The sequence below is a fragment of the Pelmatolapia mariae genome, linkage group LG4 (assembly GCF_036321145.2).
Source record: "Pelmatolapia mariae isolate MD_Pm_ZW linkage group LG4, Pm_UMD_F_2, whole genome shotgun sequence".
Lineage (NCBI taxonomy): Eukaryota > Metazoa > Chordata > Actinopteri > Cichliformes > Cichlidae > Pelmatolapia > Pelmatolapia mariae.
This window is the reverse complement of record NC_086230.1, coordinates 4,819,393-4,837,345: the sequence shown is the minus strand read 5'-3', so window position 1 is coordinate 4,837,345 and position 17,953 is coordinate 4,819,393. Positions and strand designations below refer to the sequence as shown.

The following is a 17,953-nucleotide window of genomic DNA, read 5'->3' as shown; positions in this document are numbered from 1 at the left end:
CAGATTCCAGGTGTAGTGTGTAAGAATCCATCACATTATGGAAGGGTGCAATATGCTAGCAGGCAGGGTATACATGGGATACCATAACCAAGTGGCTAGCATAGTATACAGGAACATCTGTGCCAAGGCTGGCCTGGAAGTCACCAGGTCAAAGTGGGATACAGCCCCTAAGGTGGTTGAGAATGACCAAGCTAAGATCCTTTGGGTCTTCCAGGTACAGAAGAACAAATGGTGACGGCTAACCAACCTGACATCATAGTGGTGGACAAGCAGAGGAAGCAAGCCTTAGTGATAGATGTAACTATACTAAATGATAGCAACATATGTGAAAAGGACCACAAGAGGCACGAGAAATAGCAGGGACTGAGAGAGGAGCTAGAGAAAATGTGGAGGCAGCAGTGGTCCCCATGGTAATCTGAGCACTCAGGGCATTGACCTCCAAAACTGGGTGAGTGGCTCCAGCAGATCCCAGGAACGACATCTGAGATCTCTGTCCAGAACAGCGTAGTCTTTAGGCCTGTCCATAGGCAGTGTTGTGGCATTGACACATTTGGTTACCAAATGAAATGGGTCACTGCTGTTTAGTGATGGTGTGACTGCTGATAAGTAACAGGGTAGATTCTGAAGCAAATAAAGCTATACTCTGTGCTGAGATTTAGTAAAACTGCAGAACATTTGACACTACATCACAGTACACATGGACAAAATGAACTGTAAAAGTGACTCAAAACAAGGTAATGGAATGTTCTCAAATGGGAAATTAAGGAACCTGAACTCAATTCATCTGAGCATTATATTACTTACTGTAGACTAATCTGATGGCAGAAAACCCATAAGTTAGCAATAACTGAAGGCAACTGTAGTGAAGGCCTACCAAATTATTTTAGGGAGCAAGCTTAGCATTTTGTGATGTCCATGTTCTGCTGAGTTCAGACAATCATTCACTGAAAAGGATACCTTGTTACAATAAGACACAATAGTTCTTTTTCTCATTATTATTATTATAACTACCTTCATTGAGGACAGCACTTCAATCATGTCAGTCATGTCAAGTGTGCAGAGGTACATGAAAATGTTGCCATTTTTTTAGGCATTTCTGAATCTCACTGTAGCCCACTAAACATATGGTGGCATGGATAAGATGTAGTAATGCATCATAATGGACACCAAATTTCTAATATTAGGCCAATCAGAGTCAAAGTCCTGCATATCAGTAATGCAGGAGCACTTCAGTTCAAATTTGTCAAAATCTGACTTTAAAAAAAGCAATTAGTCTGATGTAAACAGGTGAAAACAACTGTCAGATTTAACCGGAGAGCTCAGAAGAAACGCAGCAGAATCTCACTTTCATTCACAGTAAACAAAAAGAGAGGAGAGGAGGAATCATAGCTGAGGCTATAAATATATTCTCTCTTTGCACAATGTGAAAATGCTAAATAGATACATGCGGAGGAGGTGGACGGAATAAAAAATGGAGACTGGGCAAAAAAAATGAGGGAGGAAAGAAGGTTTGGAGAGAGATGGGGTAGAAAGGACAAAAAAGGAAAGAAGGTGGGAAATGGAGGAGAGGGTTGAGGAGGACATGAGGAGGAGAGGAGAAAGAATGTGCATTAAGACAAAAAGAGGAGAAAGGATGGGTTGCAATGAAAGGTCGGAGAAAATGGAGAGACAGAAATAGAGAAGTAAAGAGCTATTCTGGTAATGATGTTGTTGCCATGGAGATGCTGTCCTCGCTCAGGCTACTCCACAGGTGCCTCGTGGGTATTTTTAAGGAACTGTGCTGATTGGAGGGGTTTATGGAAGAGAAGGCTATTGATTGGTTGGTATACATGGATGTCAAAGGTCGTGTCATTGCTTCCGATTACTCTCCACATATTTTCTTATCCCCTCCTTTTATGTTCTCCCTCTGACGAGTCATGAAATGAATTTAAATAAAGCTAAAATGAATGAGGTGCATCAGTGAAAGTAAAATGTGTATCACACCTACACACTGTTATGTAGTAAATTAACAGTGCGTAGAGCGCTTAATGGAATGGGTTTCCATGGCCAAGCAGCTTCATCCAAGAGCTTGCCACCATTGGACTCTAGAGCATTGGAGATTTGTTCTCTGGAGTGACAAATCACACTTCTTTGTCTGGCAATGCAATGGACAAGACTAGATTTGGTGGTTGTCAGGAGAATGTTACTTACCTGACTGCACTGTGCGAAGTGTGAAGTTTGGTGGAGAGGGGATTATGGTGTGGGGTTGTTTCTCGGGAGTTGGGCTTGGCCCCTTAATTCCAGTTAAAGGAACGCTTTATACATCAGTACACCAGAACATTTTGGACAATTTCATGTCCCAACTTTGTTGGAACCTTTAATGAGCAAGTTTGGTGTAGAAGAACTTGACTGCACAGTGACCGCTACCCAATAGAGCACCTTTGAGATGATTTAGAGCGGAAACTGAGCCAGGCCTTCTCATCCATCATCAAGTGTGTAACCTCACTTTCTGGAAGAAGAAAACGCCCATGAAACATTCTTCTAAACCTTGTGGAAAGCCTTCCCAGAAGAGTTGAAGCTGTTGTAGCTGCAAATGGTGGGCCAACAGCATATTAAATCCAATGGATTAAAATGGGATGTCACTGAAATTCATATGCATGTGAAGGCAGACGAGCAAATTCTTTTGGCAATATAGAGTACAAGAATTATTTATCAGGGTTGGGGTCACAAGGGCAGCAGTCTAAGCGGAGATCCCTCTCACCCGACCAGCTCCTCCAGCTCTTACTGGAGGACACTGAGGTGGAGGACTGAGCCAGTCAATCGACGTAACATCTGCAGCGGGTCCTAGGTCGAGCCTTCGGCCTTCTCTCAGTTGGGCATACCTGAAAAACCTCACCTAGGAGCTGTGAAGGAGGCATACTAGTTGCCTGAATGACCATAACTGGCTGTACTCTGAGCCCCTCCCAAATTACCAAGCTCCTCATCCCATCTCTAAGGCAGGGCCTTAGATCCTTAGATCAATACCTGGCTGCTCCACACTTCAGAAAGGACTTTGGCATAGAAAAAAAAAATGCTTGTATGAATGGGTGAATGAGGCATTTTGTATAAAACGCTTTGAGTGCCCAGATAGAATAAAAAACTATTTACATTTACTCATTCAATATAGTTACTGAAAGGGTAAAAGTAGTATTGGTTTAAGAGTTTGTTTGTTTGTTTGTTTTTTTACTTTTGACCCTAATACAGTCATTTATGAGAACAGAAGCCCCACCCACATACTGTTCAAACTTTCTGTTTACTGGGGCTAACCAATCAGAAGAAAGCTAGCCAAAGGCAAAGGTAAACGAAACAGCTTGTTCAGACAGTAATAAATTGAGGGACTGCACCAAGGCCTGCTAAGTTTCACTAGACCAAAATGCAGGAGAGGACAACAGGTAAAAGGTAAAGGGTTTATTTACAACAAACAGAGAACGAGTTTGACAGAGGTATCCAGGTGAGTGTTGCAAAGGTCAGGGGCAGGCGTAATATCCAAAAATACACAGCAGAGATCTGACACACACGGGAGAAATCTGCAGCAGAGAAGAAGAGATACAATGTAAGTCTTTGTCAAGAACCAGAATTACTAAATACAGTTGAGAGCTTGAATAAGGATTATTTTCAACTCTGAATCATTAAACATAATCCAGTAAAGTCCATGAGTAAATATCCAAAGCTTTAAATGAGTAGAATGCTCCAGTGGTATTAATATTCTCATTTAGACAAGAAAGCAACTAAAAGTATTTAACATAGTTTTATGAAATGAAAAAGTGAGCTTTACGGGCGAGTGTTTCTTTAATTGTGACATCATACAGCACCAGTGGGTGGAAGTACAATCTTAGAGTAATAGAAATGTGACAGGTTCAAACCCACAGCCGTAGGAAAAAAAAGAAAAAATCTATTCATACTGAAGGAGGGCCAAAGAGACTTTATTATTAGAGTGAAAGAAGAGGGGGAGAACTGGGCACATGGGTGTCATTAAAAGTTAGAAGACATTAAAAGATGAAAAGAAAGGAAGGGGATGGGGGCTGTTGAGGACAGATTAATAAACAGCATGTCAATATGTGGCGCGCACACACACACACACACACACACACACACACACACACACACTTACGCAAAAGGAGCAGTGGTGAGTCAGCCTCCTGTGAGTCACAGGAGAAATCAGAAATGTCAGACTGAAAAAGAGAGCACGCACACACACACACACACACACACACACACACACACACACACACACACACACACACACACACACACACACACACACACACACACACACACGGCTGTAGCCACCCATTTCTGACATTAATGAAGATATCCTTGACAAACTGTTCTCTTTCCTTCTTCTAAAAAAAGGTGACAGCGTAAGGCTTTAGGCACACACACACCTGAGAAACACGTGAGTTTAACACATCCTGTGTTACAGTGCAGCTGGACGTTTGGATAATATTGAGTATACGCAGACATTAGACCTCGTCGTGGAGGATGGATACTCCCCTGGAATTTTCTGTCATCTATTGTTGTCCCTTAACAACTCCCCAGACCCCCAAGATCAACACCATCAAGGATTTGGCTGCTGCTCATTAAACACACGATCACAAGGTGAATTATCCGAGACAGCAGCGCCCTCAAGAGGAGAAGAAGGCAGAGTGCAGGGATGTTACTGTGATTGCAATAACGCAGTACTTTACTACATTTCAGGAGTAAACGCTGTATTTTAAGTGCACCTGAATTGATAGTTTTTGTTTTTTCCCCCTTTTTTCTGCTTGTCCAATTCCACTAGAAATGAGTGCATCTGTAAATGTGAAATTTACAGTGGAGCCTGTAATTGTGATTTAAAGGCCAAACAGCCACAAGCTCCCAGAATGCATTGCTATTTACAGAATATTACTGTGTTTAAAAAAATAAAAAAAATACAGCAAAATGATGCTGTGATTTTTGCAGGAAATCATTAGAGCATATAATGTTGGGGTTTTTTTAGTCTGAGTACAAAGTCAGCCAGCTACTATTTATGAAGTTTAGGAGTGTTGGTGGTGACTAATCCTAAGGATTTATTGGCCTGACCTTCTTGTCTTCAGTCAGCCTCGGTAACACTGATGAGATGAAGATGACTACTAAATATCAAAGCTATATTAAACCTTTTTTTTCATGAGTAAAACTGTACTTCAACAGCTCCACAGGTTGACACTTTTCCCAACTGACAACACGGATAAGGCTTCAGAGTGACGCTCGGCTCTTTGAAGTAAATTTCAATCTCTTTTCCTGATGTTTATCAAGAACGTATATTCACTCCTGATAAAATTTACTAGACAAGAGCAATGACTCATGATCACATTTAAACAGCAGCATTTGCTCCTGAGCCACAGCCGTCCAACAACAGCTAACAGGAAAAACTGGGAGTATTATTTGACAGCGACACAGAGTGCCACAGAGCCTCACTGTTATATTGTAGCTGATGTTATTACCTGCATGATTTGCTTTTCTTGTGTGTGTGTGCTTTCCTTTACTGGAATAAATATATTTCTGCTATCATGCACATATTGATGCTTAAAGGTTTAAGAGAATGCAGGAAATGATGCGCAGAACGTAGATCTGTATCCATGATTTTTTTTAAGAAATTGTGAAATTCTATCAGAATTTTTTTTTAAACAAACAAAAGCATCTGATAATTCAATGAATTATAATGATTTTAATGTGCACAGACCCACCAGAATTCTGTAAACATAAAAAAGAAGGTTTAATGGTGACTTAATAGGGCTAGAGCTAATAATAAAATGTAGTGTGGTTGCAACAGTAAATATATTTCATTTTACTGAGTGGCTGTAGGAAACGATAGTGTCTCACATGTCTTGCTCACATTTTTCAAAGTAAACAAGTTAGAGAGTTAAAGAATGGTAAGCAATGGTTCAAAAATCATTCATGTGCTGCTTCCATCTATTAAACCAACATATTTCATCGATAGTGTTATTTGACAGCACATAGTTATACATTTACAGCGATACACTGGTGAATTTTTCACTCCTGCCGATTACTGTGCCACATCAACACCCCCCGCCCCTGCGTCCATTGTCTTCATTACTCTGAGTGAAACTTGCTTTCTGGAAGGTAACGCAAACTGAGAATCCACACGAGTGGGTAGTGCCTTTAAAAGCGCTAGTGGCTATGACTGTCTGCGTCTCCACTAACGAGTTGCTCTCATTCAAAGACGAGCGCTCCCATCTTCCTCCTCCTCTTCTTCTCGCTCACGCACCCACCTCCATCTTTCCCACTCCAGCGTTGTCAAGGCAACAAACCTTTACATCGAAGCTGTTAGTCATAAGTCCACGCAGACAACCCCCTCCCACCCGTCCTTTGACGTTGTCGTGACGTTTTATCACTTAAAATCTCATTTTCATGATTCATTTTTCTTGGAATCCTCTGTGTGAGCTGAGTGTGTACATCAGAGTTTGATCCCCATATCATCATCCTCATAATAATAATATTATTAATACGATCACATACATATATAAACATTTATTGCTTTCCACTTCTTATCGCCGTCCTAAAGTCACGTGGGCTTTTTTTTTTCTAATAAGGCCACCCAAAACAAACACCCACACCCACACACAGGCGTACTTCAGCCCGGTGGCAGGCAGGGAGGAGGAGGAAGGCGGATCTGTAAAATCCACTCTGCAGGACTTCCTCGCTACAGCCGAGCAGACCCTGCAGCGCAGTAAGTACTCCACGCTTCCTGTCAACCTTATGCTCTGTGCCTTTCCACAGTCACTGTGAACATCACTCAGACACAGCTAAAACAGGCTGGAGAGTCCCGTTGATCCCACAGGTAACAGGTGACAGCGCACCGTGGGAGCGTGAACACGACTGTTTGACTTGCTGTCATTCTTCCCGTGTGTGTGCGCGCGCGCCGTGTGCGTGGAAGGTGAATTCTAACAAAGAGGAGCTGATAATGGAGTTTGAGCTGCAGTCGTGGAAATCCGTTGGATTCGGCTGTTCTGTGCTCCAGTCCTCATGTAACAGCTGTGACACACTTCCTGTTATGAATTCGGAGCGGCACTGATACCTTGTGACTTTTGGGTTGATATGAAACATGATAAAACACAGCAGACACGGGCTCCTGGGTGTTTTTATTTTTTAAATCCTCCGCTTCAAACCAGTGTGGTGCTGGCTGTGTTCGTGCCATGGTGATTATGTTCTGTAACAGTGACATCGGGGACTTTAAGATCCTATTGTGTAATGAAACAGACTTTTTGCTCCTTGTATGCGTCAGTAGTTTAGCGCAGTTCAGAGCCAAAGACGTGTAAGTACATGAAGGAGCCATTACAAATAGGTTATTCCATTTTATGCTATTTTATACTTTTTAATGCATTTCTTAGACGGACATTAGGGAATGCCTAACAGCATGAAAACATCAACCCAAAGAAGAAGCACGGTGGCAGTGGCATCAGGATTTAGGCTTGTCCAGCTGATGTTTAGCAGAATTTCAGTGAGAGGTTAAGAGCAACTCACAACCACAAGGTGACCAGAGACCATAGAAAGTCAATGACGTTCAAGTGACTATGGGTGAAATAAGTGCTGGCACCAGAAGTTTTCTAAACTTCCAGGCAAACATCTGAAACTACTTCCTGTGAAACAGAAGAAGAACACCTGTTGCCTATTCGCTGTCCTATGTCAATCAACAGTGTTCTGCGTTCCCATTGGCTGTTCCTTCAATCGCTTACCTCAGAGTTGAGAATAATTAAACTTGGGACCAACAGCTATTTTGACTAATGCAACTAACATGAGAGCAAACGATAACAGATATATGTCAGGATAGCAAATTCATTAATTCAGGCAACCAGAGCCTGGAATGGCCATAAACAACCGACCATCAGTGACAAAGCAGTGCACAGCAGGTGATTTCCTTCCCTTGGTGGACATCCATTAAGAAACTGGAAGTTCAGAGAGCAAGAATGGTCTCCTTTAGCAGCAGTAAACCTTTTTTTAACCTTGTTATTGCTGCCAAATGGAGGTTCATTGTTGCATTGCGTTGACCATGCACACCCTTTCATGGTAACGGTATTCCTTGATGGCTGTAGCTTCTCTCAGTAGGAAAATATGCCCTTCCACAAAGTGAATATCTGTGGGAAGCGCTGGACAAACAATTCCAGTCTCTGGAAGCCCCACCTTGCAACTTACAAGTGTAAAAGATCTGTTGCTAACTTCTTGGTGCACTACACCTTCAGAGGTCGAGTGGAGTCCATGCTTTAATGGGTCAGGGCTGCTTTGGCAGCAAAATGGGACCAACACAATTATAGGCATGATCAGACCTAATGTTATGCCTGATCAGTGTGCATGTGGTACTTGCATGTTAATATAATAGACATGCTCTATGCTTATTTTATACACTAATACGGCATCTTATGAAAAACATACCCAAGAAACTGAAACAAACTAACCCATAACTCTTCTCATTCCTTATTGTAAGGAATAAGAAGAGTGTCGTTGCATGATATTAGCACACGATAACAGACATGTCATGATGGCCTAATGTATGCTTAGTGCTTTTTGTTACCAGTGTATGAAGGGTTTAGAGCCTGATTTTATGTTCTAGCAGGCCTGAATCCTGAAACAATCACAGAGGGCATTCAGTATATCTGTTTTTAGATATTTATATATCTTTTTATAGATGGAAGACTGTTCAGCTAAATCCTTTTAGCATGTTAGATGGCCCCTTGGTGAGTCTTTTCACTGCCCAGTCTTTGACACTGGCTGGTGAAAGACAGACCCCAAAGATGGAATACAAATGCAGGAGTGATGTTGGCTGATATTATGTTTCATGGGTACAGATTTTCTCGTACTGCAAAATTTCCTGAAACAACTATGAGTTATTTTAGCTTCCTTTCCTCTCAAAAGCTCAAATAAGTCAAACTCTTTATAATGTGACATGATGAAAAATAATGTTTATGAGGTACTTTGTTGATGCTCTGTGTTTATCTTTGTCTAACCCATCTTTCTAATTGAATTCACTTTGATTTTATTCAGCAAATGGTATAGCCTAAGGCATCGGTTCTAACTGCTCTGTTCCTGGCTCTCAGATCATGGAGGACTCTGCCCCCCGTCGTAGTCGCGCTGCGTTTGCGGGGCTGGTGGGAGTGTCCCAGGTGCTGGGTTTGGCATCAGTGGTGCTAACCGGTGTGTGGATGGGTCACTTCCGTGGAGGTTTTGCCTGGAATGGCTCAAAGCAGGAGTTTAACGTCCACCCTCTGTGTATGGTGCTGGGCCTGGTCTTTCTGCATGGAGATGGTGAGTCCACACTGATCAATGACTGTACAGGTAGAACCACAGCCTAATCAGGATGTGGCTCAAACTGAGTGATGCATATCTCTGTGATTGTATTATACTTTTTCTTATTGTTAAAAAAAGGCTTTACTTTCCTCACCCATCACTCCCCATCAGGTCAGGCTAGATCGCTGCCCCTCCCTGAGCCTGGCTCTGCTGGAAGTTTCTTCCTGTTAAAAGGGAGTTTTTCTTTCCCACTGTGGCCAAGTGCTTGTTCAAAAGGGGTCGGCTGATTGTTGGGGATTTCTCTGTATTGTTGTAGGGTTTCTACCTTACAAGATAAAGTACCTGAGGCAACTGCTTTTGCAAATTTACTCTGCATAAATAAAATAAAATTGATATAAATTGTTTGTTTATTATGTATTTGTTTTTTTTTCAGCAGACATACCGACCATGCTACTGTCAAACATTTTAGATCCCTAATGTTAGTGTTAAGCAATAATCCCAGGGAACTCATGAAATATCATCTGTATCATCTATAAAAGATTTATTGAACAGAACACATTGTATGAAGAATAAAGATAGAGACAGGAGGTTATTAATGCAAACAAGTGCTAATACACACACACACAAAAAAATCCAGAATCAACATGAAATCAAAGAAAGCCATCATATTCAATTTAAAAAAAGTTGAGCATTTTGGTAAATGTTTCAATGTTATTCAAGTTAAACTCTTAACGTGCACCACCTGGGGTAGAAATAGGCAACTTAATTTAAAATGTAACATCTCATAACTGATACTGATATTTGTTTATTGAGCATGTGGCTAAAACACAAGCCAGCCCTGCTCCCAATCGTGGACTTGTTTCCATTGAGCTGGTCAACTGGCCACCATAAATGCCTTATAGAAGCAGAGCAGAGAGTTCTTGCTGAAATATCAAAGTGATATCCAGCTGACCAGTTAGCCAGAGCTCAGCTGAAAATGTTAGAATAATTTGAAAAACTTGCAGTCAGTGATTGTTCCTCTCTCTTTTTTTTCCTTGCAAAATGCTCAACAGAAAATGGCTGCTCTAAATTAGTAGGACTGTTGGTGTGTGTCTGAGCTTATGAGTGTGCACCAGTGCATCGTAGCCTCAAGCCACTGTTTTGCTGGCTTGTTGCATTAAGCTAACACTGGCCAGACACCCATCAATCCTCCCTAACCTGACCCAGCAAGACTGAGACAAACAGAGGAAAGGGGGAATGGTTTGCATCACTGAATGAATGTAAACAGCTTGCGTGTGTGTTTTTGTCACGCATCCAGTAAAGGTTTGACAGGATGACTCTGTAGGGAAAAGTGGCACAAAAAAAGCACCAGTCAGCAAACAACAGCATATTTTTCATTGACAGCAGAGGGCCTCCACTCTATTGGTCTTTAAATTCTCTTGTCCAATTATGGCATTTCTCAGAACTGGGTCTTCTTGTTTGTTCATGCTGTAGCCTGTTTAGACAGCTCAGCCTCCCCGTGCTGGATATATTGAGCTAACCGCTGCTAACTGCACTCCACCAGTTTTCAAATGTGTCAGTTGGAATTATTATGTTATTTGCACCCTGATTGTCAAAATTGTATAAACAAAATCAAATATTCTTGTGTTAGAGTTCAGGTTAGTTGCAATTGACCTTCATGTTAATTACCAGATTACAAGTTAATTTGATACCTGACATTAAGAAGGAAGTTAGTTTGTTAGATGAAAGTGAAATAATATTTTTGACTCAGCTTTTTCATGTATTTACTCTGCCTTTTGTCATCCTTTATGCTCAAATATAGCTAGTTATAACTAGATGAAAACAAAAGGATGAGGCTCTACAAAAAAATTAAAGCAACACTTTTTAATCAGAGTATATCATCAGCTGCCCAACACTGCCACAAGGAGGTTCTGGGGGACAGGCATTTACTGTAGGAGAGCTGGACAGGGTGGTAGAAGGCTCTTAATCCATCACTGGGACTAGTATCTGTTCCTTTGTGCAAGGAGGAACAGGGTGTGCACTACCAGAGCGACAAAATGAACTCCAGCAGACCACTGGTGTGAATGTTTCTGACCCCAAAAAATCATAAACAGACTTCATGAGGGTAGAATTGTCTGGTACCGTAGAGCCCTATTGGTATATGCCATCAAATACCAGAACTGGCCGGTCCACCATTGAGAGCATGTTCACCTTGAGTGACACACGTGACAGGGTCTGGAGAAGCTCTGGAGAATGGGATGCGGCCTTTAGCATTGTTCAGACTGACATCTCTGGTGGTGGGTCAGTGATGGTCTGGGGAGGCATGCCCATGATGGGACACACTGACCTCTACAGGCTAGTCGACACCATCCTGACGACCATTGGGTGTCAAAAAGAAATCCTTGGACGGATTGCCAGAAACTTGGGTTACTGCTAGTAACTCGGGAAATCACCTTGTTGGTGCAGGAATATTATTTTATATCTGTCACATTGTATTGTTGATTTTTTTTTTTTTAGGCCAGTGTTAATTGGCTCAAAAAACAAAAAAACATTACTCTTCAAATGGTCAGGTACAAGGACTGGACTGAAAATGGGTGAAAATGCAGTCAATGTCCAAGGAAAAACTTTGAAGACCTTCAGAAAGCTGGAAGAGTTTCTGCTCAAGAACACTTAAGAAAAACATAGATGAAAGTCTGACTGCTGAAAAAGGAAAATATAAGAAAATGAAGAGTGGCTTAAGATATCTGCACAGCACTGCATGTTTTTGTATGTAGTCTTCATGTAGCTTTAGTCTTAGTCACTTTATCATCTGCAACAGCACGATAAACATCATTCAAGACTGAACTCAGATCACCACAATATAACGTTACACCAGTGAAAAATGCAGAACACACTTCACACCACACATTACGACATTTGGATGACACGCCAACACGACATACACACCCACACAGCCAGATTAAAGGAAGTGCAAATGACAGCTGAGGTGAAGTTGCTCTGTCACACACAAATGTTTTGTGAGGTGAGCAAAAGACTTAAACAGCGTAAAAATTGTAGGAATTTTGTCAAATCTGACTTAAACTTCAGATGTCACATGTTCATTTGATCCAGACGCTTGGTATGTGAACACGATGTGGAGAGACTGCCCACCAGCAATTACTGTGTCACACAAGCGATTAATACGTCTAAATGTATTCATTCATTCATTGTTTCTAAATGACACTATATAGCAGCTCGGTTAGGCCATTCTTTCCAATTCCCGTGTTCAGTTTCTTTTTAATGCAGATTTTCCTTTTTGATGGTGCAGTCAGTCATCTAGCTCAACTTGATTCGTTTTGGACACACTGTCACTGTTTTTGACGTATTGCTGCCACCTGCTCATGCTGTAGCAGATTTTGCTTTGTGTCCGCAGCCCTGGGTACCGTTCTAATGAGAGTAACCACATTAGCTCAACTGGTTCAGTGCTAGATTGCATTAGAGCAATAAAAACAAAGGTTAACTGGACATTAGAATGAGATTGAGGAAGGATCTTAATGTGAAATGGAAACCTCCTGGGGGTGTTCCTCACACAGAAACAAACACATGTCCACACTAATGCTGTTACACTTCAGCTCATGCACCCCTTCTTCGCCTTTAATATTGGGTTCTTTTGAGTATCTTGCACCTCCGTGAGGTGGCTTAAATTTCTGTGACGCTGTGAAGTGGAAATTAAACAAAGCTGTTGGCTCAGGTGGGTGAATGAAGGATTTATGCTGAGAACAATTAGAGAGTGTGTGTGGTAGAGCTAGAGGCTCAGTTGCTGCACAGTATTAATGCTGACCTTTTAGCACAGTGTCCCCTCACTTCCAGCTGGACCGTCCTGACTCTGGTTCTGCTGGAGGTTTCTTCCTGTTAAAAAGGAGTTTTTCCTTCCCACTGTTGCCAAATGCTTGCTTATAGGGGGTCATGTGATTGTTCATTCTAAATTAGTGTGTGGATGTGAGCTTGACAGATTGTCTGTCTGTATGTGGTACCCTGGAACAGACTGGCAGTTTGTTTTGGGTGTACTCTGCCTCTGGAGCCATAACCATTGAGATAAGCTCCAGCCCCACTGTGACCTTATACTGGATAGAAGGAATGAAGGAAGGAATCTGTAATTGCTTTATTTTATAGAAAATCAAATGTTAGCTCCAATAATGGTGTGTCACTGCAGGAAGTGACACACAATCATACTGTTTAAGTGTTGCCTTGAATTCTGAATAAAATACCGATTATGTTTCCAGCAAAGTAAAGATAGACCTCAAAATAACAATTGTTTCTTTTACTTGTGATTCCTTCCATATTTTACATGGTCTTCTAATTTTGTTGCCCAGTGGTCAATGGAAACAGCTTACAGGCGTGCACCGTGTTAAAGACTGATTGCAGACATCTTCATCCATTAGTAACGTGTCACATTCTACCAGGCACCTTTAAAAATGATGGACAATAAGTATAGATGAGTTAAGTTAAGAAGATGTTTCTCTGTATTTAATAATGATTTCAATATTCCAAAATCACTACCCTTCCTATATGTTGCCCAGTGGTCATGGTTCAAATACTGTTGAACCATGTGTGAAACAAATAAATAAATGAAATGAAATAAATGTGTCAGCGTAGAGTTTCAGTGCAGTCCTAATACAAAGCCCTCATTGAGCCAAACAGTGGCTACGCTGGGGGTTATGAAATATGAGTATGAATCATGTTTTGCTGTTTCAGACTGCATTGGATGTCTTCAGTTTCATTCTTGAAAGCAGAAAAAAACAAAAGTCTAAAAAAGAACAAACAGAAATTAACATGTGTGTAATGTTTGATCAGTGTTAAATGCACAGTCTCCCTCGTCTTAATTGATTCTATAGTCTTCCATTTGTCTCCATGTCTCTGTCTGTCTGCCTCTCCAGCCATCCTGGTCTACAGAGTGTTTCACAATGAGCCGAAGAAGAACGTAAAGCTGCTTCACGGCATTATTCACCTGCTCGCTCTCATCATGAGTATTGTAGGTAAGGGAGATACATTAGCCGGCGTCTGACTGCTGCAGATGTTTGTTTTTTTTAAAATAACCATGTGTGTGTCCGTCTGACATGTTGCTCTATGCGTGCGTGCAGGTTTTGTGGCTGTGTTTGACTACCACAGGGCAGCCAAGATTCCTGACATGTACTCTCTACACAGCTGGTGCGGCATGACTACCCTAATCCTGTTCTGCTTACAGGTACACACACAGACTGAATTTATGCAGCAAATGAAAATGTAACAGATTACAGCACTAAACTTTTTATCCCTCCATTTTTCCCAGTGGCTGATGGGTTTGTTGTTCTTCCTGTTTCCTGTTGCGTCGGCATGGTTACGAGCCTCATACTTGCCTGTCCACGTGTTCTGTGGCCTGGCTCTGCTGGTAATGTCCATAGGGACCAGCCTGCTGGGCATCACGGAGACGCTCCTCTTCAACATCATGTATGTCTGTACTCGAGTATCCTCTTCATTTCATTAGTGATGTTCTTTAGGCATAAACCACAGACAGTATGACATCACACGAGTGGCTTGGTGAAGGTCGTTGTGTTTTTGTCATTTCTTTTTGAAATCATTTCTTGCTTAAGTAACTAAATTTATTTGACTATTTCCAGATTATTGTATGTTCAGCACCAGTGCAAGTTTCGAGCAGTGGTTTGATCTGAAAATATAAATGCTGTACATTTGTCCAGGGAATATAACATGGCCGGTTTTAATGGCTTCATATCAGATATTACGAGTCCGGTGCGTAAAGGCCTTTTTAGTTAGGGTCATTGCTGATTACAACTTGGATCTCAGAAGTCAGATGGCTCTGATAAAAAGAAATCCACCACTCTAATCCAGTACATCCGCACACTGCTCTTGTTGCCTGCCATGGTGGACATGGTACAATCACCGGTTGCTAAGGAAAATGTGTAGTGGTTCCTGGAGGTTGTTGGCTGCATGAAATTGGCTGCAAAGAAGGCGCTGCACCAAAGACCTCCTAGCAGGCTGCTGAGGTTGTGAGCAATTTTTTAAAATCGTGGTCTGTAAATACTTGCTAACGACATGCTAAGAGGTAGCAAAACTTTCAAAAATGCAAGTCTGTCATTTCCATTCAAACTACAAACACAGCAATATGATAGTGACCAAAGCAATCGGAAGAAGGTCATTGCCAACCGGAATATGTTTTTCCCTAGTGACATGTGGTTGCCAGGTTGATCACTGACCAGTCTGTAGGTCTGTGTGATCCTTAAGCAATCATTTCCCAGCAAACTCCACCAACCACTCGCAGTAAAGTCGGGGAGTACTAAATTTTCCCTCACAACTGCTGGTTGAGAGATGGTCACTGAGTGACCTACATTAATTGATCCCACAATGTCACATGTCCAGAATATCAGACAAGTTAACATCACATGGTTAGTGGTCACATGTCTGCAAATCCTCAATAACCACCATCTGGCCCTGATTTATCTCAACTAACCTTAAATTTTACTATGCCCTTACCCACTTATGATGTCTCCTTGCTTCCTTGGGGCCAGGCCGACCTACTCTAAGTTCACCCCAGAGGGAGTGCTGGCCAACGTCTTGGGGATCCTGTTGGTGTGCTTTGGATTGGTGCTGGGACACCTGATGACGAGGGAGGAGTACAGACGCCCACCAAACCCAGAGGAAGAAGCTCTGTCCGTCCATTTCAAGACACTGACTGACGGGGGATCACCAACCACGCCTTAAACTCACTCTGAAGCCTGTTGCCTCTCTGTGATCTACATCTACAGAGTCCTGCCAACAGACTACCTGTGCTACCAGTCTCTGTTAGTACCTGCATACCTGTCAGAAAATGAGTTCAGCTTTAGGTTCAATGAAGTAAGAACAGAAATCTGTAATAACTGTCTTTCTCATGTTATTATACCAACCAGCTCTGTCAGCTTTGTCATGAAAAACATTTATACACACATAGTTAAAGATGTACTGTTTCACTACACATTGTCATATGGAGCGTCATGTTTGTGTAGTTGAAGGGTGCAGTTTATATTTTATTGTTTCCTGTTGTGCAGTGTTCATGGTTAGGTTGTGATTCTCGTTTTGCTTAAATGTGTCTTGGATTCCTTCACTTGTGTTTTATCATTGTGTCTTATCTATATTAAAGATGTAGCATCAGCCGACCCGAGTAGGTGCAGTGTTCTCCTCTCCATCCTTTCCTCCACAGCTCTGCTCTGCTGTGTGTCGGCTTTGTGAGGACAGTTATTGACATTAATGCACTCCCAGCGTCTCACCCCCAATTTTAACCATATTAACTACAGTAAATCTCACACCTAACATAACCCTAAAACCAGGTCTTAACCCTCAGACAGACAGCGGTGTGAGAAGATTCAAGTTGTACCTTCCACAAAAGTGTTATTTGTTTCTATTTTTTGGTTTCCTGTGAGAAATAACTAAAGTCATGATGTGTGGATGGGTGGTTCACGTAATATTTGGAAAGCTGGAATTCAAAATCTGTCCGTTTCAATATCAAGTATTTCTCCTGTCTTTTTTTTATCCTCATCAATAAGATGCCACCACCACAACCACCATCACCTTTTCTGTCCTCTTACCAGTCACAGAAGATGGCTGCCATGGGTGTTATTTGGTGATTGCGCTGATGCTATCCTTTTTAGTAAATCTGGCACCTTATCAGTGGAATTAAATTGGACTAAAAAAAGAAACCACAAACACAAATTTCACACAAAAGAAACAAATTTCTGCTTTGACGCTCAAAAAGAAGCTACACTACCCTCGGAACAATTGTACAAATCCTGCAAACGTAGCCTTTCTGTGAGCAGGGTGCAGCATCGTGGTGCGCTGGTAGTCTGTAGAATAGACTCTGTTCTCTGCTGGAGAGCCACGTGTTCAAAAACTGTTCTCCGCAGCCGCTGTCTACTCTCTGTGCTGCTTTTCATGCTTTTCTGTCTCTCTGTGGTGAACATTGGTTGAGTTCCCCTCATGTTCCTCTCTGTGTAACTAAAGAGCCACAGGTCCACGTTCATTTTGGGGTCAATATGTGACATTAAAGGTGGTGTAAATTGGTTGTATGATAAAATTTCCTCTGCTGTTGCTCCGTCTTCGTGACCTGCAGTACCATAAAGTGCTGTTTTCTGACAGAATCCTATCCGTCAGTAACTGTTCCTGTTTAAATGCTTCAATAACCTGTTGTGTGTATTCAAATACCTACATGTATTTTTTAAATCTACTTTTTGTTTTGTTTTGCTCGCCTTCGGCTCGGACTTCAGTCTTTGTGCCTCAGAGAGAGCTTGGTGGAGGTTGTTCATTTTTCTGTAAGTTGTGACAGTGTCGTTGTTCACAGGAAGTACCGATCTTATCAGGACAACGCGAAATAAAAAGTGTTTGAAATTATTTTCCCCTGATTTTTAACATTGGATGTGAAAGCAGCAAGAAAACATATTTGAATGGTAGATTGTTTTAAAATGAACATTCTAAAACAAACATTTTTTTATTGTACGTAACAAGCTGTTCACGTCACCTTTATGTGCATTAAGCTCCACGAGTTTTGTAGTTTTGCCTTTGTACACCAACATAGTGGTTTTTAAACCACACAGGCAAGATGTCATTGAAGTGCAGACATTCAGCTTTTATTCAGTGGGTTTAACAGTAAGAATCTAAGTGGGTATCGCGTTAACTGTTCAGGGTTTACATT

The 17,953-nt window shown here is 41.6% G+C and overlaps 1 protein-coding gene across 1 annotated transcript; it reads left to right on the top strand.

Annotated features, from left to right (window-relative positions):
- The first annotated feature begins 6,585 nt into the window (after positions 1-6,585).
- On the top strand, positions 6,586-17,652 carry LOC134625238 (transmembrane ascorbate-dependent reductase CYB561). The gene is made up of 6 exons (XM_063470438.1): positions 6,586-6,727; positions 9,090-9,297; positions 14,175-14,273; positions 14,379-14,482; positions 14,567-14,724; positions 15,801-17,652. Exons 2-6 carry the CDS (start codon positions 9,093-9,095, stop codon positions 15,991-15,993), a joined length of 759 nt encoding a protein of 252 aa, XP_063326508.1. The 5' UTR covers positions 6,586-6,727; positions 9,090-9,092; the 3' UTR covers positions 15,994-17,652.
- The last annotated feature ends 301 nt before the right edge of the window (positions 17,653-17,953 follow it).

Excerpts from the sequence above, each read along its gene's own strand:
- LOC134625238 (XM_063470438.1), top strand. The coding sequence starts at position 9,093 with ATGGAGGACTCTGCCCCCCGTCGTAGTCGCGCTGCGTTTGCGGGGCTG. Across the intron at positions 14,274-14,378 it reads TCTCATCATGAGTATTGTAG|GTTTTGTGGCTGTGTTTGAC; the intron begins GTAAGGGAGATA and ends GCGTGCGTGCAG. Across the intron at positions 14,725-15,800 it reads ACGCTCCTCTTCAACATCAT|GCCGACCTACTCTAAGTTCA; the intron begins GTATGTCTGTAC and ends CCTTGGGGCCAG.